This window comes from Nerophis lumbriciformis, linkage group LG38, assembly GCF_033978685.3.
Source record: "Nerophis lumbriciformis linkage group LG38, RoL_Nlum_v2.1, whole genome shotgun sequence".
In the NCBI taxonomy this organism is placed as follows: Eukaryota; Metazoa; Chordata; class Actinopteri; order Syngnathiformes; family Syngnathidae; genus Nerophis; species Nerophis lumbriciformis.
In genome coordinates this window covers 1,089,140-1,115,414 of record NC_084585.2, presented here as the reverse complement: position 1 = coordinate 1,115,414, position 26,275 = coordinate 1,089,140, and the positions used below count along the sequence as shown (strand labels likewise).

The following is a 26,275-nucleotide window of genomic DNA, read 5'->3' as shown; positions in this document are numbered from 1 at the left end:
GTGACAATAGTACAAGTAATAAAAAACAAGAGGCAGCAAATACAGGACTTTCCATGGACAAGCTAGTTGTGTTCCTGGCATATGTAATAAACTGCACAGAACAGGCAAGAAATAAAACTGAGAAGATCAAAATAATTGTCAAAGCAGCAGCAAAGTTCTTAAATTTAAAAGAACTATCTTGGGAACAGGTACAAGGTGAACTACAGAGAGTAGACGAGACCGAGTCATGTTACCACAATCCAACGCCATGTTAATTGTTCAGTGGAATGCCAGAAGTTTAATAGCAAACGGACAGGAACTAAAGGGTTATATTAATAATATGAAAAATAAACCACATATACTATGTATTCAAGAAACCTGGCTGAAGCCAAAATTGAGCTTTATAATAAAAGGATACATAACAATACGTAAAGATAGGAATGATGGGCAAGGAGGAGGATGTGCCATATTTATTAAAGAAGATATGCAATATACAATATTAAAAGAAAAACAAGAACTAGAAATAGTAGGGGTAGAAGTATGGAATAATAAAGAAAGATACAAAGTGCTAAACTTCTATAATCCGTGCAAGAAATTACAAATTCATCAACTAGAAACAATAGTCGAGCACTGGAGTGGCAATATCATTTGGTGTGGTGACTTTAATGCACATAGCACAATGTGGGGTGAAAGGGATGACTGGAATGGGGAAACATTGGAAGCATTTTTGGAGGAAAAAGAACTGGTGTGTGTGAATGATGGGTCGGGAACAAGGTTAGATGTAGTTACGGGTAAAGAAACAGCAATCGATTTAACACTAGTGTCACAAGGGTTAGCAGGAAAGGTAGAGTGGGAAGTAAATAAAGACAGCACTATAGGAAGTGATCACTACCCAATATTCATTCACATAAACATAAACCAAAGGACAGAAAGCACTAAAATAGAAGGAAGATGGAAGTATAATCACGGTGATTGGGGACAATATAGGGAAAGTACCGACATGACATTAAAGGAAGTGGATATAAATCAAGATATTGAACAACTGAATACAGATATTACAAAGTGCATAATGGAAGCAGCCAAAAAGAGCATACCAAGGAGTAGTATAGGGAAAAGAAGGAAGATAGTGCCGTGGTGGACACAAGCGTGCACAGACGCAATAAAAGAACGGAATAGAGCATTTAGAATATTGAGAAGAACACATAATTTCCAAGATATGATCCAATATAAAAGGCACCAAGCTAAAGTAAGGTATGTTATTAAAAAGACAAGAAAACACTACTGGAGAAAGTTTTGTGAATCATTAAATAGAACTACTCCTTTAGGCCAAGTGTGGGGAATGATCAAGAAAATGTCAGGGATCAGAAATGAACATAAAAATCATGTGATGAAAGATGGGACACGGTGTGTGGTAGAAAATAAAGAAAAAGCAGAACTTTTAGCAAAAACATTTGTTAAAGTGCACAGTAATGATAATTTGAGAAATGTAGAAATACAAAAGAGAGAAGAAACAATTAGTTTAAATATTGGGGAAATGATGGAAGACAACGATAATAGGGTAACCAACACTATAGATATGAAATTTTCTTTGAATGAAATGGTTCGAATATTGAAAAAGGTTAAAAATACAACACCAGGAAAAGACCAGGTCAGTTATCAAATGATCAAAAACCTAAGTAGGATTGGCAAAGAAGTGGTCTTGAAATTATATAATAGGATATATGAAGAAGGAAAATTACCAGCAGAGTGGAAAGAAGCTGTAATAATTCCAATATGCAAACCAGGGAAAGATCCGGAAGAGGCAGGTAATTATAGGCCGATAGCATTGACCTCAAATTTGGGCAAAGTAATGGAAAAAATGATTAATGAAAGACTAGTATATTATTTAGAGTCAAAAGAAATAATAAAAAATTACCAAAGTGGATTTCGCAAAGCAAGAAACACAAACGACCCAGCAGTGCAGCTGGAAGAGGAAATTAGAAAGGGACAAATAAATAAAGAAAGTATAATTGCAGTATTTTTTGATATAGAGAAAGCTTATGATATGTTGTGGAAACAGGGGTTGCTGATAAAACTAAATAAAATTGGGATTAGAGGGAAAATGTATAGATGGATAAAAGACTTCTTAACAAGTAGAAAAATATTAGTAAAAATAGAGAATGAATACAGCAGAGTATATGAAGTGGAAAATGGGACCCCGCAAGGAAGTATAATAAGTCCAGTATTATTTTCAATAATGATAAATGAAGTTTTTAGTGAAGTAGAAGGGTTAGTGGAGGTGGCACTGTTTGCTGATGATGGTGTGATGTGGAAGAGAGGTAGAAATACTAATCATATAGAAAAGAAGATTCAAAAAGCGGTAAATAATGTTGAAGAATGGGGAACGGCTTGGGGTTTAAGATTCTCTGTTGGAAAGACAAAAGTCATAAATTTTACAAAGAGGAAAGTACAAAACAAGCTCCAAATTAAACTCTATGGAGAAAATATAGAAGAGGTACAAGTATTTAAATATTTGGGTTTATGGTTTGATAAAAATATTAACTGGTCAACCCACATCAGCAAAATAGTGGAGAAAAGTAAAAAGGTGTTAAATATAATGAGGGCTTTGAGGGGTAAAGATTGGGGGGCTGATAGGCAGACATTGAAAGCAATATATATGACTTTAATTCGATCTGTTATTGATTATGGATGCATTATTTATCAATCTGCTTCAAAAACATTACTTGGGAAAATAGACAGGATCCAATCACAGGCTTTAAGGTTATGTTGTGGAGCTACAAAATCAACCCCAGTTACAGCATTACAAGTAGAGATGAATGAAAAACCTTTAGATATGAGGAGAGATCAATTGTCAGCAGTTTATTGGGCAAACTTAAAAGGATCCAAGCAAGGACATCCAACGCATCAAGTGTTATTAAACTGCCAAGAAAAAGAGAAAAAAAAAATGAATAGTTTCGGGTGGATAATAGGAGACATATGTAATAAAGCTCAAATTGATAATATTAAAGTTAGCCCTACAGTACCAATCCCTGCAATACCACCGTGGATGTATGAAAACCCAAATGTAAACATGCAATTACTAAAGAATAGAAATTTAAATAGTTACCAGATAGAACAATGGATTGAGGAAACGTTTTTAGACAACATCATGGTGTACACAGATGCATCAAAAACTATAAATAATAAGGTAGGAGCAGCAGCTGTTATCCCACAAGGAAACATAGTATTAAATAAAAGAATTAGTGATAAGTTATCTGTTTTTACGGGAGAATTGGTAGCAATTTATATGGCAATTCATTGGATAGAAGAAAATAAAGCAAGAAAAGCAGTCATGTGCTCGGACTCAAGCAGTGCATTGATGAGCATAAAAAACATAGCATCAGAAACAAGACAAGATTTAGTATATGAAATAGTTCAGGCAAATTACAGAATAAATAAAGCGGGAGGTGTGGTAACATTTCTTTGGGTTCCTGCTCATGTAGGAGTTGAGGGGAACGAACTAGCGGATAAGTACGCAAAACAAGCAACTACTAAAACAGAAGTAAACATGGAGATTAAGCACAGTAAAGAGGAAGTGAAGAACATAATTAAGATGGAACACAATAAAAAGTGGCAGGATAATTGGAATAAGGAAACAACAGGTAGAGAGTATTACAAAGTCCAGAGGAGAGTAGGTGTAATGAGAGGAGGCAATAGAAATAGGAAGGAAGAAGACATTATTACTAGAATGAGATTAGGACATACATCAAATCAAATCAAATCAACTTTATTTATAAAGCACATTTAAAATTGACCACAGGGGTAGCCAAAGTGCTGTACAATGAGCAGGTTACATATCTAAATAGTTCATTAAAATTAATAGGGAAACATACTACAGGACTGTGTGATTCTTGCCAACAGCTAGAAAGTGTAGGACATGTTTTAATACATTGTAGGAAATATAATAGAGAAAGGGAAATACTGGAAAGTAAGTTAGCGAAAGAGAATATTAGGTTAGCAGTGGAAGATATATTAGGAATGCACTCAGAACACATAGGTTATAAAGCAATATGCACATATTTAAAACATACTGGGTTAAATAAAAGAATATAGAGTAGGGATCCACCTCGATCCACACTCCAATACAGTAGGTGGCGGTAATGCACACCACAAGGTTGCTTGCCAACCGCCATAAAAACAAAAAAGAAGAAGAAGAAGAACCTGCTGACTTCCGGCACACAGGCGGCGTGTCAAATGTTCTGGTATGTTCCACTTTCTTTCATCTTTGACTGCTTTTTGTGACACGTTTACTCGCTGGAATGGAGACTTTGTCCAACATTGAGCCCAAATGAACGATTAAGTATCGAACTTGTTCCTCAGTGGTTACAGTAAGTAGTAAAAGTTTCTTTATTTTTTATTTTTGCCAACCTAGGAAACATAAAACGTAATATTTAGATTGTTTTGCTAAGCGACGTCGCCATGGCGACAGCAGGGCGGCACATGACCTCGCAATTACAAACTTTATCGGGACGTTTTTCTTTTAATGTGATCTCTCGCACAAGTTAACCAACGTTTTTTATCCAATTGTATTTATTTGCATTCGTTTAGACTGGGCTTGTCTGACATTTTGTTCTCCACTGCTCCCAAACTACTATGCATTATACTTTCTACAATATACTATGCTATTCTACAATACACTATACTATACTATACTATGCTATACTACAATTTACTATACTATGCTATTCTACAATACACTATACTATACTATACTATGCTATACTACAATTTACTATGGGCGAGGGCGGACCTACGTCACTTCCGCCCTCCAATCCCCTAGCAACGCGGTCGCCATATTGAATTCGTTGAAAACAAACCAGCTCACAGCGAACACAGCATTGACAGAAAAGGCATTTAACGAGGTTTCACGGCATTTTAAACTGTTCTAAATGGCGTATGATTATGTAAATAGTCTTTCCAGTGAGGCTAGGTTAAGATACGAGTTAAAATGTTCTGTAGTTGGATTAAACGACTGCCCTTACCGCCTTCCAGCAGATGCGTGGACTGATAATCCTACACAATGGCCGGACAGGGAATTTGGAAATCTTTATGTCTACCTCACAAGCGCACCAGGTCGGTTGTTATTAGGGCTGCAGCTAACGATTATTTTTCTATCGATTAATATATAGATTATTTTTTCGATTAATCGGTTAATCTATAGATTATTTTTTCGATTAATCTATAGATTATTTTTCCTTTTACCGATTTTTTTTTATTATTTAAAATGAAGAGGAAAAAATAAATGTAGGCCAGTTTTTTCAAAAGGCATGGCTTTTATTTACAAAAAAAAAAGTATGGCCACTAGTCAGTCAACATTGACAACAACATGACAAAATATTCTGTAACAATGTAAACATTTAAAACTTTTAACATTTAACAAAATTAAAAGTAGCTTATTTGCTTTTTAATGTGCAAATATAAAAGTAAACATCCAGTGCAAATCTTAATATTCTGGAATAGTATAAGCATTTCAAAAGTAAAAGTATTGCTTATTTTGCTTTAAAATGTGCAAAAATAAAGATAAACATCCAATACAAAAAAGTGCAAAACGGAAATATTCTGTAACAAGTGTAAACATTTCAACAAAAGTAAAAGTATTGCTTATTTGCTAAAATGTGCAAAAATAAAGCTAAACATCCAATACAAAAAAGTGTACAGTGTAAACATTTCAACAAAAGTAAAAGTATTGCTTATTTTGCTTAATAACACAACAATGATAGTATGATTAAAGTGAAAGTTAATTGTTGGTTTGTACATAGTATATGTAACTGTTAATGTTGTAAAAGGTATTTGCACAACTAATTAACGTTAGCGTTTGTGACACGTCTTGTGCCGTGGGGTTCTTTCAGGACCGACAGACTGAACGCCAGACGGCTTTGCCAGGTTTACAATCTTTTAATTTTACACAAAGTCTTTTCTCTTCCAACTGCGCGGATCGCGCACCTGGGCACGATTGCGGCGTCGCTCCCGGCGCGCCCCGCCTCGCCGCTCGCTCGCCGCTCGCTCGCCGCCGCCGCCTCTCCACAGCGTTAAAGAGGAGCGCGTCTTTGTAAACACTGAACAGGCACGCCAAACGCGCCTCTCAGAGCGAAACGGTGCTTTAGTTTATGAATTTACAACGCAGATACAAATGACACATTCATGTTTTTGTGTAATAATGACAACGTATACGCACACGGACGATTGACTTGTTGATGGTGATGGCAAGAACGCTGTCGGGTTTTTCTTTTCAAATGTTCGTTCATAGCCGTTGTGCTGCTATGATAGGCCATTTCCGCTCGACACAGTGTGCATACAACAACATTATTAGGCCGTTTATTGAAATACGCCCACACTTTTGACAACTTTTGGCGTGCTTTTTTCCCCTCGCTCGCATCGTCTGCTTTGCGCTCCGCCATGACAGTAAAGTAGTGTGACGTAAATATGCGACGCGCCGACGCACAAAAACGGCGTCGACGTATTTACGTAACCGATGACGTCGACTACGTCGACGCGTCGTTTCAGCCTTAGTTGTTATATAACGAATAAATCACATAAAAATGGTTAAATCACCCAAGGTATGTTGATAAATGATAATAAGGATGACACGGTGGCTACCAGTATCTGTATATTTATTATATCTGTAGAGAGCTCATTCAAATTCAGTTCAGTATTATGATTTATTATTTGCTGAATTACTGGAAATAGCCTTTATACCGTATGTTATTGTTGTGCAACAACAACAACTTCAGCTGTCGAACGTTATTCAGTAAAAATTCAACGGGTTCAACATTAGCATGGACCAAGTTGTGGTTAAGAAGGTGGATTTTTGTTCCTTATTGTAGCTGAGATAGGCTCCAGCGCCCCCCGCGACCCCAAAAGGGAATAAGCGGTAGAAAATGGATGGATGGATATTTACCAGAAACGAAGTGATCCGAACACACGACCCGGGATTTTGGGGGACTCCAGTGAGAACCGTCCTCGTTTTCCCGGTGTAAAGCTGCGAGCCATTTGTCTCGTCTCTGTGGGCTTTTAGCACGCTTTGGCAGAACAAAATACGACCTTTGTTTTCCCTGTTTCCAGTTGTGGTTTGCACAACCAAAAACAACACAGTTTTTTGGCATTTTGGAGGCAGAATGACGGGTTTAATCAGCGCAGGTCGACAGGTTAAAGAGTAATGGCGACGGTTTGTTTTCAACGCCAGTCAGGTTGCTATGGCTCGAAGAACCCTTATGTAGCTCAGTTGCCCGGATGTCGGCCCTGCCCCATATACTATGCTATTCTACAATACACTATACTATACTATACTATGCTATACTACAATTTACTATACTATGCTATTCTACAATACATTATAGTATAATGATTATACTATGCTATTTTACAATATACTATGCTATGCTATTTTACAATATACTATACTATGCTATACTATACCAATGTCAGGGCTCACTCAAATGTTACTACTAAACTGTGTAAGTTACCCTACTTTGATTTTAATCGTATTCAATAATTATAGTCCTGAAATATATAAATTAATACAATAAAATACAAATAAATAATTTATAATATAAATGTTTCTTAGATAAACTGTTAAAAAAATAAATTGCAAATGAAAATACAGGTTTGCCACTTTAGTCAGCCCTATGGTTAAGAAACACTGCACTTTACTTTAGTATGCTATACTACAATATACTATGCTATAATATACTATGCTATGCTACAACATACACTACACTACTACTGCCATATTAAACTATACACAAACGCAAGCATGTACCGAACATGGAACCCCACACAGATTTCTGACAGGATCATAATGTGGCTTCAACATTTGTATTTGCAATCACGTCTAGTCCACCTTCTGGTGACCATGAAGACAAGGCGGGAGGAGGAAGAGTACATCAACAATCACATCTAGTCCACCTTCTGGTGACCATGAAGACAAGGCGGGAGGAGGAAGAGTACATCAACAATCACATCTAGTCCACCTGCTGGTGACCATGAAGACAAGGCGGGAGGAGGAAGAGTACATCAACAATCACATCTAGTCCACCTGCTGGTGACCATGAAGACAAGGCGGGAGGAGGAAGAGTACATCAACAATCACATCTAGTCCACCTGCTGGTGACCATGAAGACAAGGCGGGAGGAGGAAGAGGACGCCTTGTGCTGCTGCGAGTACATCAACAGACGAGGCGAGCGCAGCCATGTGGCCGCCTGCTGCTGCGACTGTGAGGACCTGGACGACATGTGTGACCGGTAATAACATCTTCTTTCTGATCTACTTACCTTTTGTCTGCATTCTTTTCATAGAAAACTGAAAGGTCCAAGTTAGAATGCCATTCTAGAAATACATTCATGGTCCTTACAAAGGCTATTTGACATCGAATGAAAATTGTGTGACCAAAATGATCACAATTATCCTTTTGATCACAATATTGCGGTATAGCTCAGTTGGTAGAGTGGCCGTGCCAGCAACTTGAGGGTTCCAGATTCAATCCCCGCTTCTGCCATCCTAGTCTCTGCCGTTGTGTCCTTGGGCAAGACACTTTACCCACCTCCCAGTGCCACCCACACTGGTTTAAATGTAACTTACCGTATTTTCCGCACCATAAGGCGCCCTGGGTTATAAGCCGCGCCTTGTCAAATGTCAAAAAAACAGTCAGATAGGTCAGTCAAACTTTAATAATATATTAAAAACCAGCGTGATGTGGGCGCGCATGGAGTCGTATATCAACATGGACGGAGCTGCGTGAAAAAAGCCACCCGGCCTCTTCGCGTAAACTTACCTTAACCACTCGCTCATCTTTTCTTCATCCATCCATCCCTTCGAGTTAGCTTTTATGATGACGCCGGCTGGAAAGGTCTCTTTTGGCAAGGTCTTCCTTTTGAATATCACCATGGGTGGAAGTTTCTGGCCATTAGCATGGCAAGCTAGAACCACAGTGAAGGATGACTTCTCATTCCCTGTGGTGCGAATATTCACCGTACGTGCTCCCGTTGTATCCACAGTGCGGTTCACAGGAATATCAAAAGTCAGTGGAACCTCGTCCATGTTGATAATGTTCTCTGGCCGGATCTTTTTTTCAGCTATCTTGTTTTTACAATATGCACGGAAAGTAGCCAGCTTTTCTTGAAAGTCTTTAGGCAGTTGCTGTGAAATAGTAGTCCGTGTGCGGATGGAGAGATTGCGTCTTTTCATGAACCGGATACCTGTCGCTTAGTAGGAGCCATTTAGTGGTCTTTACAGATGTAAACACACAAAGGAAATGAAACGTACGGTAATATCCGCGCGCTTCTTCTCCTTCTACGCGGGCGGGTGGTTGCTTACAGTAGAAGAAGAAGCGCTTCCTCTTCTATGGGGGCGGGTGCTTACCTTGGCGGTTGCTTGCGTAGAAGAAGAAGCACTTCCTCTTCTACGGGGAAAAAAGATGGCGGCTGTTTACCGTAGTTGCGAGACCGAAACTTTATGAAAATGAATCTTAATATTAATCCATATATAAAGCGCACCGGGTTATAAGCCGCACTGTCAGCTTTTGAGTAAATTTGTGGTTTTTAGGTGCGGCTAATAGTGCGGAAAATACGGTACTTATTCGCACTGTAAATCTTTTACCCAAGTTCAATCTTTTTAATACCTGAATAAATAACCACACACTATGCTTTCTTCGCAGAGGAAACATTAAATATGGTTTTGGCTTCATTAAATCCGTATTGTTTTTGTGTTTAAATATGTTTATTTTCTTCCATTTTAATTTGTGAACGTTTAAAACATTTTTTAAATGAATAAAGCTGTATACATTGTGAAATGTGTTCTTTACACAGAAATATTTTGTAAATGTTTATTGACATCCCTTAATTGTTTCCAAACAGATGGCGCCGTAACACAAACAACACACCTATTCAGTTGCTTTGCTTGTGATTAATGAAAACGATTTGCTTTATGGCCGTCGGCAAAGAAAAAATCATAAATTAGCTGCACCATTTTATAAGCTGCAGGGTTCAACCTGTAGGAAAAACATAGCATCTTCTAGTGCCTCCTTTACAGTAGGTGATCATTTTGTTTCACTTCTGGTTGAGAAGACATGCGTATGTTTCAACTTGACATGGAATGTGAACATCTTAGTTGCTCACACAGTAATATATTTATGCACGTCTAGATTGTGGTATGACGTGTCCTATTGGGAATGATGTTAATGACTTTTGCTTTCATGTTAGCATTTAAGCTAGCTAGCAAAGTAATGTTAGTCCGTCTATAACTTTATCAAAGTGTGGCTCTCAATCATGCTTTTTGGAGCTTTTCAATTTCCAAGGGTAGTACTAACCGTCAGGAGTTTTACAGAGGTCGTCATTATCACCGTTTATGGTTTTGGAATTTTTCCTTTTCATTAAATAAATGTCCAGAGGATACTCCGATATTTTTAGGTATTTGAGTCCTCAAATATTATCCGATTCCAAAGGAGAAGGTTGACACAGACAGACAGTGTCTCTCTCTCTCTGAGAGAAGGTCGGGGTTTGGATCCCCAGCAAGCCCCAATAATGCGCCAAGGGCCATAAGAGTGTCCTATTTCTTGGACTAAGATGGTGGTTGTAGTCATCTTGCCTTGCAGCTGTAACCCTCTTCTTCTTCTTGCAGCTTTTTGAAAAGGGAGCCTCAGAATCCAGAATCTCTGTCCCAGGTGGCCGCCGTCATTTGCGACCGTCTCCGTCTTCCCTGGCTGTCGGGCGGCGCCCGAAAAGTGGACCTGTCCGTCATCCCTCCCCTGCTCATCCTGCCGGCACTGCTGCACTTGGCCGCCGTCAACGTCCTTCTGGGCGCGCTGGTTCTGTGGGTTGTGCCCGTCCTGGTGCTGTGGTACTACTACTTCACCCAGCGCAAGAAGGGACGGACGCTGTTCTTCCTCAGCCTGGCTCTTTTCTCCTTGGCCTACATGTACTACATGTTCATCACTGAGGTGCTGCCCCGCGGGGATGTGGGCCCCTCCCAGGTTGCCCTGGTAACAGGGGGTGTCACGCTCACCCTGCTTGGCCTGGTCCGCACCAAGAGAGACCCGGGCGTCGTGCTCCCACAGCCTCCTCTCAGTGGCGGGAGGCCGGACGTCAAAGTAGGCGACCGGCTGGGACGCTCGCTGGAGGCGGAGCTTAGCCGGTGTCCGCTATGTGGGGTGGCGCGGCCCCTGAGGGCGGGACATTGTCGCATCTGTGGCGTGTGCGTGCTGCGTCACGACCACCACTGTGTCTGGTGCGTTCCATCACCGTTCAAGCTAGCGTTCATCCTGGTCATCAATGTCTTGTCTTTTCTCCTCCCTCGCCGTTCTGGCCTTCAGGATCAATCACTGCGTGGGCCAGGACAACCACGCCAGCTTCCTGCTGACCCTACTCATCTTCCTGTTGACCTCGCTGTACGGCATCAGCCTGGTGCTGCGGAGCGTGTGTCCCGCTCAGAACCTCCTCCTCGCCCTGCTGTACTGCCCTGGCGTCTACCAGCAATACAGGTTGTGACCTCACTTCCTCCATCTTTCATAGTCCACACTGCTCAAGTAGGGCTGGGCCATATCAAACTGCATCACCATTGAAGTTCTATTGATCCATTTAAGATCCCAACCTGACGCGGGACGAATTAGAGTCTAAAGAGGAACAACCCATTGTTATCAAACCAGATGGACAGGTCACAGTATATATGGGAGGGCACCAGACAGTTGGGGGACACCACGTATTAGGGCTGGGCGATATTGGCTTTTATTAATATCTCGATATTTTTAGGCCATATCGCGATATACGATATATCTCTCGATATTTTGCCTTAACCTTGAATGAACACTTGATGCATATAGTAGGGCGCATTAAAGGAGTCATATTATTATTTTTCTAAATTGAAAACTCTTCCTTGTGGTCTACATAACATGTAATGTTGGTTCTCTGGTCAAAATGTTGCATAGATGATGTTTATGGGGCCATGTCCTTCGCTATGTAATAAGTTATCTCCTTGTGTTTTCATATGGTGTTGATCTGTAAATGGAAGACGTCAGGCTCATTTGTCACTGCAGGTTGTTTCCGCATGTCTTTGGGTGTGGCACCGGCTGGAGATGTTAACGTGCGGAGTTTCAAGCACTCTTCTTCTCTCGCGGGGGACTTTTTAAATGAAAGAACAAATGAGTAGTGCTGCCTCTAATTGTTCATGTGTGTGAGCATACACAAAAAGTCCCTGAGCATTGAGTGGAGCACATGTGAGCAACATCACACCTGGCAATACCAGCAGCATACCTAGTGATGGGTTGATGAGGCGTCATGAAGCGTTTTGACACATTGCAAAACTGTATTGATACTGTGTCACTAAATACTGACATCTGCTGGACATAAAAAATCCCTACAGGCAACCTATGCACCGACTCAACTGACACTGATTTGATGACCTAGTACAGTGGTTCTCCACCTTTTTTCAGTGATGTACCCCCTGTGAAAATGTTTTGAATTCAAGTACCCCCTAATCAGACCAAAGCATTTTTGGTTGAAAAAAAGAGATAATGAAGTAAAATAACGCACTATGTCATCAGTTTTTGATTGATTAAATAGTACAAAATATTGCTCATTTGTAGTGGTCTTTCTTGAACTATTTGGAAAAAAAGATAGTTTTTTTAAAATTTATATTTATAAAGGATTTTTGAATTGTTACTATTTTTAGAATATTTAAAACAAAATCTCACGTACCCCTTGGCATACCTTCAAATTAGCGGAGTAAAAGTAGCGTTTCTTCTCTATAAATATACTCAAGTAAAAGTAAAAGTATGTTGCATTAAAACTACTCGTAGAAGTACAATTTATCCCAAAAGTTACTCAAGTAGATGTAACGGAGTAAATGTAGCGCGTTACTACCCACCTCTGGTGTTGACCTTAATACCACAATTATATCATATTGTGTTGACCTTAATACCACAATAATATCATATTGTGTTGACCTAAATACCACAATAATATCATATTGTGTTGACTTTAATACCACAATAATATCATTGTGTTGACCTTATTACCACAACAATATCATATATTGTGTTGACCTTAATACCACAATAATATCATATTGTGTTGACCTAAATACCACAATAATATCATTGTGTTGACCTTATTACCACAACAATATCATATATTGTGTTGACCTTAATACCACAATAATATCATATTGTGTTGACTTTAATACCACAATAATATCATATTGTGTTGACTTTAATACCACAATAATATCATATTGTGTTGACCTTAATACCACAATAATATCATATTGTGTTGACCTTAATACCACAATAATATCATATTGTGTTGACCTTAATACCACAATAATATCATATTGTGTTGACTTTAATACCACAATAATATCATATTGTGTTGACTTTAATACCACAATAATATCATTGTGTTGACCTTATTACCACAACAATATCATATATTGTGTTGACCTTAATACCACAATAATATCATATTGTGTTGACCTTAATACCACAATAATATCATTGTGTTGACCTTATTACCACAACAATATCATATATTGTGTTGACCTTAATACCACAATAATATCATATTGTGTTGACTTTAATACCACAATAATATCATATTGTGTTGACCTTAATACCACAATAATATCATATTGTGTTGACTTTAATACCACAATTATATCATATTGTGTTGACTTTAATACCACAATAATATCATATTGTGTTGACCTTAATACCACAATAATATCATATTGTGTTGACTTTAATACCACAATAATATCATATTGTGTTGACCTTAATACCACAATAATATCATATTGTGTTGACTTTAATACCACAATAATATCATATTGTGTTGACTTTAATACCACAATAATATCATATTGTGTTGACTTTAATACCACAATAATATCATATTGTGTTGACTTTAATACCACAATAATATCATATTGTGTTGACCTTAATACCACAATAATATCATATTGTGTTGACTTTAATACCACAATTATATCATATTGTGTTGACCTTAATACCACAATAATATCATATTGTGTTGACTTTAATACCACAATAATATCATATTGTGTTGACCTTAATACCACAATAATATCATATTGTGTTGACTTTAATACCACAATAATATCATATTGTGTTGACTTTAATACCACAATAATATCATATTGTGTTGACTTTAATACCACAACAATATCATATTGTGTTGACCTTAATACCACAATAATATCATATTGTGTTGACTTTAATACCACAATAATATCATATTGTGTTGACCTTATTACCACAATAATATCATATTGTGTTGACTTTAATACCACAATAATATCATATTGTGTTGACCTTAATACCACAATAATATCATATTGTGTTGACTTTAATACCACAATAATATCATATTGTGTTGACTTTAATACCACAATAATATTATATTGTGTTGACCTTAATACCACAACAATATCATATTGTGTTGACTTTAATACCACAATAATATCATATTGTGTTGACTTTAATACCACAATAATATCATATTGTGTTGACCTTAATACCACAACAATATCATATTGTGTTGACTTTAATACCACAATAATATCATATTGTGTTGACTTTAATACCACAATAATATCATATTGTGTTGACTTTAATACCACAATAATATCATATTGTGTTGACCTTAATACCACAACAATATCATATTGTGTTGACTTTAATACCACAATTATATCATATTGTGTTGACCTTAATACCACAATAATATCATATTGTGTTGACTTTAATACCACAATAATATCATATTGTGTTGACCTTAATACCACAATAATATCATATTGTGTTGACTTTAATACCACAATAATATCATATTGTGTTGACTTTAATACCACAATAATATCATATTGTGTTGACCTTAATACCACAATAATATCATATTGTGTTGACTTTAATAACACAATAATATCGTATTGTGTTGACCTTAATACCACAATAATATCATATTGTGTTGACTTTAATACCACAATAATATCATATTGTGTTGACCTTAATACCACAATAATATCATATTGTGTTGACCTTAATACCACAATAATATCATATTGTGTTGACTTTAATAACACAATAATATCATATTGTGTTGACTTTAATAACACAACAATATCATATTGTGTTGACTTTAATACCACAATAATATCATATTGTGTTGACTTTAATACCACAATAATATCATATTGTGTTGACCTTAATACCACAATAATATCATATTGTGTTGACTTTAATACCACAATAATATCATATTGTGTTGACTTTAATAGCACAATAATATCATATTGTGTTGACTTTAATACCACAATAATATCATTGTGTTGACCTTAATACCACAACAATATCATATATTGTGTTGACCTTAATACCACAATAATATCATATTGTGTTGACCTAAATACCACAATAATATCATATTGTGTTGACCTTAATACCACAATAATATCATTGTGTTGACCTTATTACCACAACAATATCATATATTGTGTTGACCTTAATACCACAATAATATCATATTGTGTTGACTTTAATACCACAATAATATCATATTGTGTTGACTTTAATACCACAATAATATCATATTGTGTTGACCTTAATACCACAATAATATCATATTGTGTTGACTTTAATACCACAATTATATCATATTGTGTTGACCTTAATACCACAATAATATCATATTGTGTTGACTTTAATACCACAATAATATCATATTGTGTTGACCTTAATACCACAATAATATCATATTGTGTTGACTTTAATACCACAATAATATCATATTGTGTTGACTTTAATACCACAATAATATCATATTGTGTTGACCTTAATACCACAACAATATCATATTGTGTTGACCTTAATACCACAATAATATCATATTGTGTTGACTTTAATACCACAATAATATCATATTGTGTTGACCTTAATACCACAATAATATCATATTGTGTTGACCTTAATACCACAATAATATCATATTGTGTTGACTTTAATACCACAATAATATCATATTGTGTTGACTTTAATACCACAATAATATTATATTGTGTTGACCTTAATACCACAACAATATCATATTGTGTTGACTTTAATACCACAATAATATCATATTGTGTTGACTTTAATACCACAATAATATCATATTGTGTTGACCTTAATACCACAACAATATCATATTGTGTTGACTTTAATACCACAATAATATCATATTGTGTTGACTTTAATACCACAATAATATCATATTGTGTTGACTTTAATACCACAATAATATCATATTGTGTTGACCTTAATACCACAACAATATCATATTGTGTTGACTTTAATACCACAATTATATCATATTGTGTTGACCTTAATACCACAATAATATCATATTGTGTTGACTTTAATACCACAATAATATCATATTGTGTTGACTTTAATACCACAATTATATCATATTGTGTTGACCTTAATACCACAATAATATCATATTGTGTTGACCTTAATACCACAATAATATCATACCGTATTGGCCTTAATACCCAATATCATAATGTGTACATAGATGTAAAACACAATGATTTTTTTGATTTTTTTCAATCGTCTGCAAGAAAAAAATGTGAATTTATGGATGAAATGGATATATCGCCCAGGCCTACATAAATTATTTGTGTTTATATACCTTAGGGCAGGGGTGTCAAACTCAAATACAGAGTGGGCCAAAATGTCAAAGTGAACAAAGGTTGAACAAATGAACCTTTTAATAGGGACCCAAACAAGTTTTGCATTGAATTTTGAACAAGCAAGGCTTATATAACTTTATAGTGACATGCAAAATCCAGTTTCAACTAATAATAATAATAATTAAAAAATATCAGTGGCATATCAAATACAATTTAAATAAAAATTGAATGCCTCTTTTCTATGTGCAGCCTTCTGAGGTAAATATCAAAATAAACTTTTTCCACAGGCTAATAATACATTTGAAAAGAAAAGAACAATAATGAATGAATCAAACATTCAAGCCTTGAAGTAGCAAGAGAAAGTGCATGAATAAAAGGTTAATTATTGCTCAGTTTACTACACTGATTTGCTTTAACGCTGAATATGGAACAAGCAATGAATGAATTAAATACGTTTATTTCGGTCATATAATCAACCATTAACCATTAACCATTTTGTGTGACCAGTTTAACAGTACAGATTAGACATATTTAACAATCATACACATTTACCGTATTTTCCGCACCATAAGGCGCCCTGGGTTATAAGCCGCGCCTTCAATGAACGGCATATTTCAAAACTTTGTCCACCTATAAGCCGCCCCGTGTTATAAGCCGCATCTAACTGCGCTAAAGGAATGTCAAAAAAACAGTCAGATAGGTCAGTCAAACTTTAATAATATATTAAAAACCAGCGTGATGTGGGCGCGCATGGAGTCGTATATCAACATGGACGGAGCTGCGTGAAAAAAGCCACCCGGCCTCTTCGCGTAAACTTCCCTTAACCACTCGCTCATCTTTTCTTCATCCATCCCTTCGAGTTAGCTTTTATGATGACGCCGGCTGGAAAGGTCTCTTTTGGCAAGGTCTTCCTTTTGAATATCACCATGGGTGGAAGTTTCTGGCCATTAGCATGGCAAGCTAGAACCACAGTGAAGGACGACTTCTCATTCCCTGTGGTGCGAGTATTCACCGTACGTGCTCCCGTTGTATCCACAGTGCGGTTCACAGGAATATCAAAAGTCAGTGGAACCTCGTCCATGTTGATAATGTTCTCTGGCCGGATCTTTTTTTCAGCTATCTTGTTTTTACAATATGCACGGAAAGTAGCCAGCTTTTCTTGAAAGTCTTTAGGCAGTTGCTGTGAAATAGTAATCCGTGTGCGGATGGAGAGATTGCGTCTTTTCATGAACCGGATCCCTGTCGCTTAGTAGGAGCCATTTTGTGGTCTTTACAGATGTAAACACACAAAGGAAATGAAACGTAATATTCGCGCGCTTCTTCTTCTTCTACGCGGGCGGGTGGTTGCTTACAGTAGAAGAAGAAGCGCTTCCTGTTCTATGGGGGCGGGTGCTTACCTTGGCGGTTGCTTGCGTAGAAGAAGAAGCACTTCCTCTTCTACGGGGAAAAAAGATGGCGGCTGTTTACCGTAGTTGCGAGACCGAAACTTTATGAAAATGAATCTTAATATTTATCCATATATAAAGCGCACCGGGTTATAAGGCGCACTGTCAGCTTTTGAGAAAATTAGTGGTTTTTAGGTGCGCCTTATAGTGCGGAAAATACGGTAGTTTTAAAAGCTCTCACTGACGAGTACATATCTGTGATGATGCGGCCCCGCCCCTGTGTGTGTGTGTGTGTGTGTGTGTGTGTGTGTGTGTGTGTGTGTGTGTGTGTGTGTGTGTGTGTGTGTGTGTGTGTGTCTGTGTGTCTGTGTGACTGTGTGACTGTGACATTACTTTGTGACTGGGCCGGCACACTGTTTGCATGGTGGAAAAGCGGATGCTAAAGGCAATGCCTTTAAGGCACGCCCCCAATATGCCGGGCCAGCTCTAATGTTCATTTGATATTGCCTCAAGGGCCAAATGAAATTCCGCTGCGGGCCAGAGTTTGACACCCATGCCTTAGGGTATAACCCTGCAAATAATTACAAGCTCCAAATTGTGGCTACACACCCCCTCGACTCCTATTAATGCATACGCTATCGGCCCTGACAGAAGCGTGTGATGGTGCAGTTTTTGAAAATGTCTTCCTCGCTGTGTCTTCCAGCGCCGCCTTGTGCTTCACGTGCGCCTGGTACTGCAGCGTGGTGACCGGCGGCCTGCTGCACCTGCTCCTGATGCAGCTGCTCAACATCAGCTACAACGTGACCCAGCGTGAGGCGAGGGCCGCCCTCAGGAACGGGTCCGGCCGCAGGGCCTTGTGGGGCCTCGTCGTGGACACCGGCGTCTACTCGCGTGGTTTCCCAGGCAACTGGGTGGAATTCGTCAGCATGGCGAGCCCAAGGACTCCCCGCTCCTCCGGCCGGACCGACGTGGTGTAAGGAAACCGTCGTTGCTGTTCTGATCTTGTCCACTGGGCGGCAGTGTTTCACCTTCTGCTGAGCTGCCTTCCCCAGTGCTAAGTTCCTTCTCTTCACTTGTCTCCTGATCACTACGCTTTAGTTCCATCCAGGAAGTCTGCACGCCATCCAGTGACGCCTGAATGACATTTGGCACAAAATGACGCCGCCTCGCACCTGCTGCACGTCTGCACACCATCCCATTCAGTATATTCAACATAATAATGGTTGCAAGCTGAAAAATGCGGCAGCCATTTTGATTTTAAAAACCAATAGATTTGTTCAACCTTTCAAGCTACCCTCAAGTTTGGTCCCTGCAACCCAAAGGTTCAAAATAAGTCATATATTATCATTTTGTATTCAACAATTAAATCTCCAGATTACCATAGTTATTTTTTTAGGGTTAGGTGTTTTACTTGACATGTATCATTGATAACATGACATGGATCAAATCTTTAACGTTGTATAGATGATCATTTCTCTATTATTGAAAGTGTATTATTAAATGATGTGTGGTGACTTTTACATCAGGCGAGGTACAGATACCTTTTGTTATTGGAAAGAGAAAGAGAGAGGTGAGGTGGTTAGAGAGTAAAAGACATGAAATATACTCAAATCACGTATTAGTGTGGAAGAAGAGCCGCACAGTAGAGCGTGCTTCTCATGCGTAGGATCCATCCCTGCGCACCCCACCTCCTTCAAAAAGATTCTTGCAAAACATCAGATCTCAACACTAAGTGGAAAAAGGTAAGTTGGAACCCACGCGGTAGGACTACTTGGAATGGGTTAGGGTTAGGGTTAGGGCTAAAGAAGAAAAATGGTTAGGTTAGGGTTGTGGTTGGGCATAAAGAAAAAGAGTTGGTTAGGGTTAGAGGGTTAGGGTTAGGGTTAGAGGGTTAGGGTTAGAGGGTTAGGGGTTGGGTTAGGGTTAGGTTTAGGGTTAGGGTTTAGGGTTAGGGTCAGGGTTAGTAAGGGGGGACCCTTACAAAAAATTCAAAGAAACAGACTTGCTTCAGTGCTAAAATGTCGTAAAAAAAATCAGAAAAACGGACTTGCTTCAGCAGCACAATCGTGGTGCTGTAGTTGTAGGAGATGTCTCAAAACGTCATCAGGAGTCTCAATAAAACACGAAAATGGCAGAAAATGCATATTTTACGAAAAAAAAATATTTTGCTAAAATGTCGTAAAAAAAAAAAAAAACGGACTTGCTTCAGCAGCACAATTGTGGTGCTGTAGTTGTAGGAGATGTCTCAAAACATCATCAGGAGTCCCGATAAATCCCAAAAATGGAAGAAAATGCATATTTTACAGAATTTTTTTTTTGTGCTAAAATGTCGTAAAAAAAAATCAGAAAAACGGACTTGCTTCAGCAGCACAATTCTGGTGCTGTAGTTGTAGGAGATGTCTCAAAACGTCATCAGGAGTCTCAATAAAACACGAAAATGGCAGAAAATGCATATTTTACGAAAAAAATCAATATTTTGCTAAAATGTCGTAAAAAAAAAAAAACGGACTTGCTTCAGCAGCACAATTCTGGTGCTGTAGTTCTAGGAGATGTCTCAAAACGTCATCAGGAGTCCCGATAAATCCCAAAAATGGAAGAAAATGCATATTTTAGAGAATTTTTTTTTTTGTGCTAAAATGTCGTAAAAAAAATCAGAAAAACGGACTTACTTCAGCAGCACAATTCTGGTGCTGTAGTTGTAGGAGATGTCTCAAAACGTCATCCGGAGTCTCATTAAAACACGAAAATGGCAGAAAATGCATATTTTACGAAAAAAAAAAATATTTTGCTAAAATGTCGTAAAAAAATTTAAAAAAACGGACTTGCTTCAGCAGCACAATTCTGGTGCTGTAGTTGTAGGAGATGTCTCAAAACGTCATCGGGAGTCTCAATAAAACACGAAAATGGCAGAAAATGCATATTTTACGAAAAAAAATTTTTTTTGCTAAAATGTAAAAAAATTCAAAAAAACGGACTTGCTTCAGCAGCACAATTGTGGTGCTGTAGTTGTAGGAGATGTCTCAAAACGTCATCAGGCGTCCCGACAAAACCCGTAAATGTAAGAAAATGCATATTTTACGAAAAAATGTTTTTGCTAAAATGTCGTAAGGGGGGACCCTTACAAACAGTTCAAAAAAACGGACTTGCTTCAGCAGCACAATTCTGGTGCTGTAGTTGTAGATGTCTCAAAACGTCATCGGGAGTCTCAATAAAACACGAAAATGGCAGAAAATGCATATTTTACGAAAAAAAAATATTTTGCTAAAATGTCGTAAAAAAACAAAAAAAAACAGACTTGCTTCAGCAGCACAATTCTGGTGCTGTAGTTGTAGGAGATGTCTCAAAACGTCATCGGGAGTCTCAATAAAACACGAAAATGGCAGAAAATGCATATTTTACGAAAAAAAATATTTTGCTAAAATGTCGTAAAAAAATAAAAAAAAACGGACTTGCTTCAGCAGCACAATTGTGGTGCTGTAGTTGTAGGAGATGTCTCAAAACGGCATCAGGAGACCCGATAAATCCCGAAAATGGAAGAAAATGCATATTTTACGAAAAAAAAAAAATTTTGCTTAAATGTCTTAAAAAATTTCAAAAAAACGGACTTGCTTCAACAGCACAATTGTGGTGCTGTAGTTGTAGGAGATGTCTCAAAATGTCATCCTGTAACCCATATTTAAAATACCCATTGAAAATGCGCATACAGTGCAACGACTTTTATTGTGGAGGGTTACTTCTTGCCGCTGCTCACTTTACCACCCCCCCCCCCCCCCCCCCCTCCCGTCTGCTGTGGCTGCGGTGCTGTGAGACGCGCTTGAGAAGAAACTCGCAAAATCTTCTCATTGTCACACTTTGCAAACTTCATAATTAGGTGAGTGTTTTGCCATGGCATAATCAACGGAATTCCACACTCACAATCATGTGCCATGTCGCCAATATTGTGTTAGCATTTGTTTTAGCATAGGCGCTAACCGCTGCCGTTCTTCCATAGAGTGCACATTTGACTCCGTTTTGAGAGAGAAAACGCAAGGTTAGCAATTTGGAAATAAACGTAACGGACAGAAATATCTCAGGTTGGTTTCATAATGGATCAATGTAAAGCTATATAAATATATTTAGATTTGAGTGACGCTTTAGTACAATCCTGGGCATTCTGCGGCCCGCGGGCCACATCCGGCCCTTTGTGAGTTCCTGTCCGGCCCGCGTGAGGCCAATCATAAATTACAAAATAAATTAAAAAAGTATCTATCTCGAGTGTGCAATACGACGGTGCTGCTTTTGCTTTGAAAAGCGTTATTTGTATTACTTCCGTGCGGACGTATGCGCGTGTGTGATTGTGAGTGAATGTGAACAGCGGCAATCCCAAATTACAAAATAAATAAAAAAAAAACATCTATGTCGTGCGTGCAATACAACTGTGCTGCTTTTATTTTGACACTAAAAAAAGAAAAGTTGATGAGGAATGTCGTGTTTTCAACAAGACATGGACTGCCAAGTATTTCTTGACAGAAATGAAAGGTAAAGCCGTGTGCTTAATTTGTGGTACACATGTTGCTGTGTTGAAAGAATATATTGTAACCACCTGCTGAAGTTGATGTTGTGTTCTTGAGTTGCGGGAGTGAGGAGTGAGGATAGACGTGCGTGTGGAAGGAAGGAGATAAGTTGAGCTGTGTTAGTATAGGTTGCTTAATACAAGTTTAAAAAGAGCGTCAGACTTGGTGTGCACTTCTTCTCCACGCTACAATTGGTGTCGGAAGTCAAACTTGTGTGCTCAGCCTGCTACGCAGGGCCGGCCCGTGGCATAGGCCGTATAGTCAAATGCTAAGGGCGCAGTCCATCAGGGGGCGCCACGCCAGTGCCACAAATGTTGGAGAAAAAAGTTGTTACTATTATTTCTAAATACAAAAAATAATCCCACGTTAATTAAAATGCAAAGTAAAGCCTATTTAATAGAAATATTATTTGTTACAACATTACGCCCCCCCTCTTCCCCCCGCACGGTGCGCCCCCTCCCTTCCCGTATCATGACTCTTTTTGGACGTCACCACATCAAAAAATCAACACAAGATGTCAAAACGGCCAAAACTGTCAGGTGCCCAGGGAAGAAAAAAGAGAAAAGAAGAGGAGGAGAAACGATAAAAGACAGAGGTAGCAGGTAGGTAACGTTAGCCTACATGAAATTATTTGTCTGTTACAGAATGTGATAGTAACCTGGCTTTTTAGCATTAAGCTAATGTTACATGATTCGGCAATTGCTAATCAATAAATAGCTAGTTCTGTTTTAACGTCGGGTTAATATTGTGGAGGGGGCTAAATTGTTATGGAAAATAATAATGTAACGTTAGGTAATTACAGTACTCCCACCTTACATTCCTCAGGGACATTTGTATTAGATCTTTTAAGCAGGTGTTTTTTGTTTACATTATTGCCTTCTGGTTAGCTAATGTTTGCCCTGCAGGTAATAGTCACTTTTCCACCCCTTTATATATTAGGTATAGTTGTAAGTAAAAAAAAAAGGTCAAAGACAAAGCTATTCGGGTTCTTGTGAGTATATACACTTCACTGCCGATGTGGGGGGGCGCCACCTAAAATCTTGCCTAGGGCGCCAGATTGGTTAGGGCCGGGCCTGCTGCTACGTCATCGGGAGGTACGTGCCACGATGTTTCCTGGCGACTTTGTCAAGATTGAAGGGGAGGGGATGTCTGCGAGAGAGAGAGAGAGAGAGAGGGTGGAAGGAGAGAGGCAGCTTCAACAGGTGCAGTGCACGCTGCTTGGCGTGGGGGAATTCCGCCCTCAATGAAGACTCCCAGGTTTGATAGCAAGGCGAACTGGGAGGCATTTCATCCCACTTCTGACACCAATTGTAGCGTCCAGAAGAAGTGCACACCAAGTCTTGACGCTCTTTTTAAACTTTTATTGAGCAACCTATACTAACAGAGCTCAACTTGTCTCGTTCTTTCCACACGCACGTCTATTCTCACTCATCATTTCCGCAACAGCAACGCTCCTTCTTGGCCAATCACCTTACAGGTGTGCTACGTTCACAACAAAGAGGATGCAGGATCAAGTGACAGAAATGGACATTTTTGCATTGTAATATACACCAGGTGTAAGAAAGTGTTAAAAAATAAAGCCATCAAAAGCCATCTGCTTTTGTATAAAGATAAGTTAGGTTAAATGAAAATATTATTATTTATCTTACGGTACATCAAAAATAATTTGAGCAAAATTGAATTGAAATATTGTCGGTGTGGCCCTCCAGCAGTGCTCGGGTTGCTCATGGTAAAAATGAATTGCTTTAGTTATGAAGGTGCTGGAATATTTCATGCTATTATTCAGAGGCCGCCTAAAATGAATCCTTTATTATTCACAACAGAAACGTGTACAATATTTGATTCAGTTCTGATCTGATGAGTTACATTTCTGTCTTATTATTGCTGTATGCTGCACCCCCAATGTCCACAACATGGTGCCACTATGCTGGTTTGTTTCAATAAAATACCGCAAAGGATAGAAATGTAGTTTGTCTCTTTTATCCGATTATTAATCCAAGTAATAATCGACAGATTAATCGATTATCAAATGAATGGTTAGTTGCAGCTGTCACGCCAAATGTATTCCCCCTACAAAAACCTTCTTACTCCTGGGGTCATTTCCTCTTACGTCATTTCCTCTTACGTCATTTCCTCTTACGTCATTGACAGCGATCGATAGAATCCAAATCTCCTGAAAATGGTGATGTCACTGAATGACATTTGTCTTTATCTTTCCCAGGGGACTTATGTCAAACACCAGCAGGCTTCGAAAAATTCCAGGCGGAGTGTTAGGGCCGCTGCTGGGAACTTCTGTCTTCGTGGTAACGTGCAAAAAATATTAATTGATATATAATACTGTTAAATGTCTGTACTTTAACAATGTTTGGAACAAAAAAATTGTAAACAATAAAAAATCATTTTACATTGCAGTTTTTTGCCTCATTTTAAAGTCTTGAAGAAATACCCAAGGTTTTTCTTTATTTTTATGTTCTTACTCTAAATATTGTCGTTTGTCTGACCACGGGTCATGTGACTTCACATATGTGCAGTGCTATTTACATTATGGACAAACAATTGGGCATATACTTATTATTAGGCAGCTTCAATTACCGTATTTTCCGCACCATAAGCCGCCCTGGGTTATAAGCCGCACCTTCAATGAACGGCATATTTCAAAACTTTGTCCACCTATAAGCCGCCCCGTGTTGTAAGCCGCATCTAACTGCGCTAAAGGAATGTCAAAAAAACAGTCAGATAGGTCAGTCAAACTTTAATAATATATTAAAAACCAGCGTGATGTGGGCGCGCATGGAGTCGTATATCAACATGGACAGAGCTGCGTGAAAAAAGCCACCCGGCCTCTTCACGTAAACGTAAACTTACCTTAACCACTCGCTCATCTTTTCTTCATCCATCCCTTCGAGTTAGCTTTTATGATGACGCCGGCTGGAAAGGTCTCTTTTGGCAAGGTCTTCCTTTTGAATATCACCATGGGTGGAAGTTTCTGGCCATTAGCATGGCAAGCTAGAACCACAGTGAAGGATGACTTCTCATTCCCTGTGGTGCGAATATTCACCGTACGTGCTCCCGTTGTATCCACAGTGCGGTTCACAGGAATATCAAAAGTCAGTGGAACCTCGTCCATGTTGATAATGTTCTCTGGCCGGATCTTTTTTTCAGCTATCTTGTTTTTACAATATGCACGGAAAGTAGCCAGCTTTTCTTGAAAGTCTTTAGGCAGTTGCTGTGAAATAGTCCGTGTGCGGATGGAGAGATTGCGTCTTTTCATGAACCGGATCCCTGTCGCTTAGTAGGAGCCATTTTGTGGTCTTTACAGATGTAAACACACAAAGGAAATGAAACGTACCGGTAATATCCGCGCGCTTCTACTTCTTCTACGCGGGCGGGTGGTTGCTTACAGTAGAAGAAGAAGCGCTTCCTGTTCTATGGGGGCGGGTGCTTACCTTGGCGGTTGCTTGCGTAGAAGAAGAAGCACTTCCTCTTCTACGGGGAAAAAAGATGGCGGCTGTTTACCGTAGTTGCGAGACCGAAACTTTATGAAAATGAATCTTAATATTAATCCATATATAAAGCGCACCGGGTTATAAGGCGCACTGTCAGCTTTTGAGAAAATTTGTGGTTTTTAGGTGCGCCTTA

General features: G+C 38.5%; 1 protein-coding gene across 2 annotated transcripts; it reads left to right on the top strand.

Moving 5' to 3' along the window:
- Window positions 1-4,202: 4,202 nt before the first annotated feature.
- Window positions 4,203-25,047, top strand: LOC133585441 (palmitoyltransferase ZDHHC23-B-like). Of its 2 annotated transcripts, none has more exons than XM_061937815.1 (6): window positions 4,203-4,220; window positions 7,919-8,258; window positions 10,633-11,238; window positions 11,324-11,491; window positions 18,787-19,056; window positions 24,858-25,047. In XM_061937815.1, the coding sequence occupies exons 2-6, from the start codon at window positions 8,131-8,133 to the stop codon at window positions 24,958-24,960; spliced, it is 1,275 nt and encodes a 424-aa protein (XP_061793799.1). In that variant the 5' UTR covers window positions 4,203-4,220; window positions 7,919-8,130; the 3' UTR covers window positions 24,961-25,047. The 2 variants fall into 2 exon arrangements, with proteins under 2 accessions (XP_061793799.1, XP_061793800.1); XM_061937816.2 differs by lacking the exon at window positions 24,858-25,047 and adding an exon at window positions 19,182-19,883 and having other exon boundaries at window positions 4,210-4,346; window positions 7,854-8,258.
- Window positions 25,048-26,275: the final 1,228 nt, after the last annotated feature.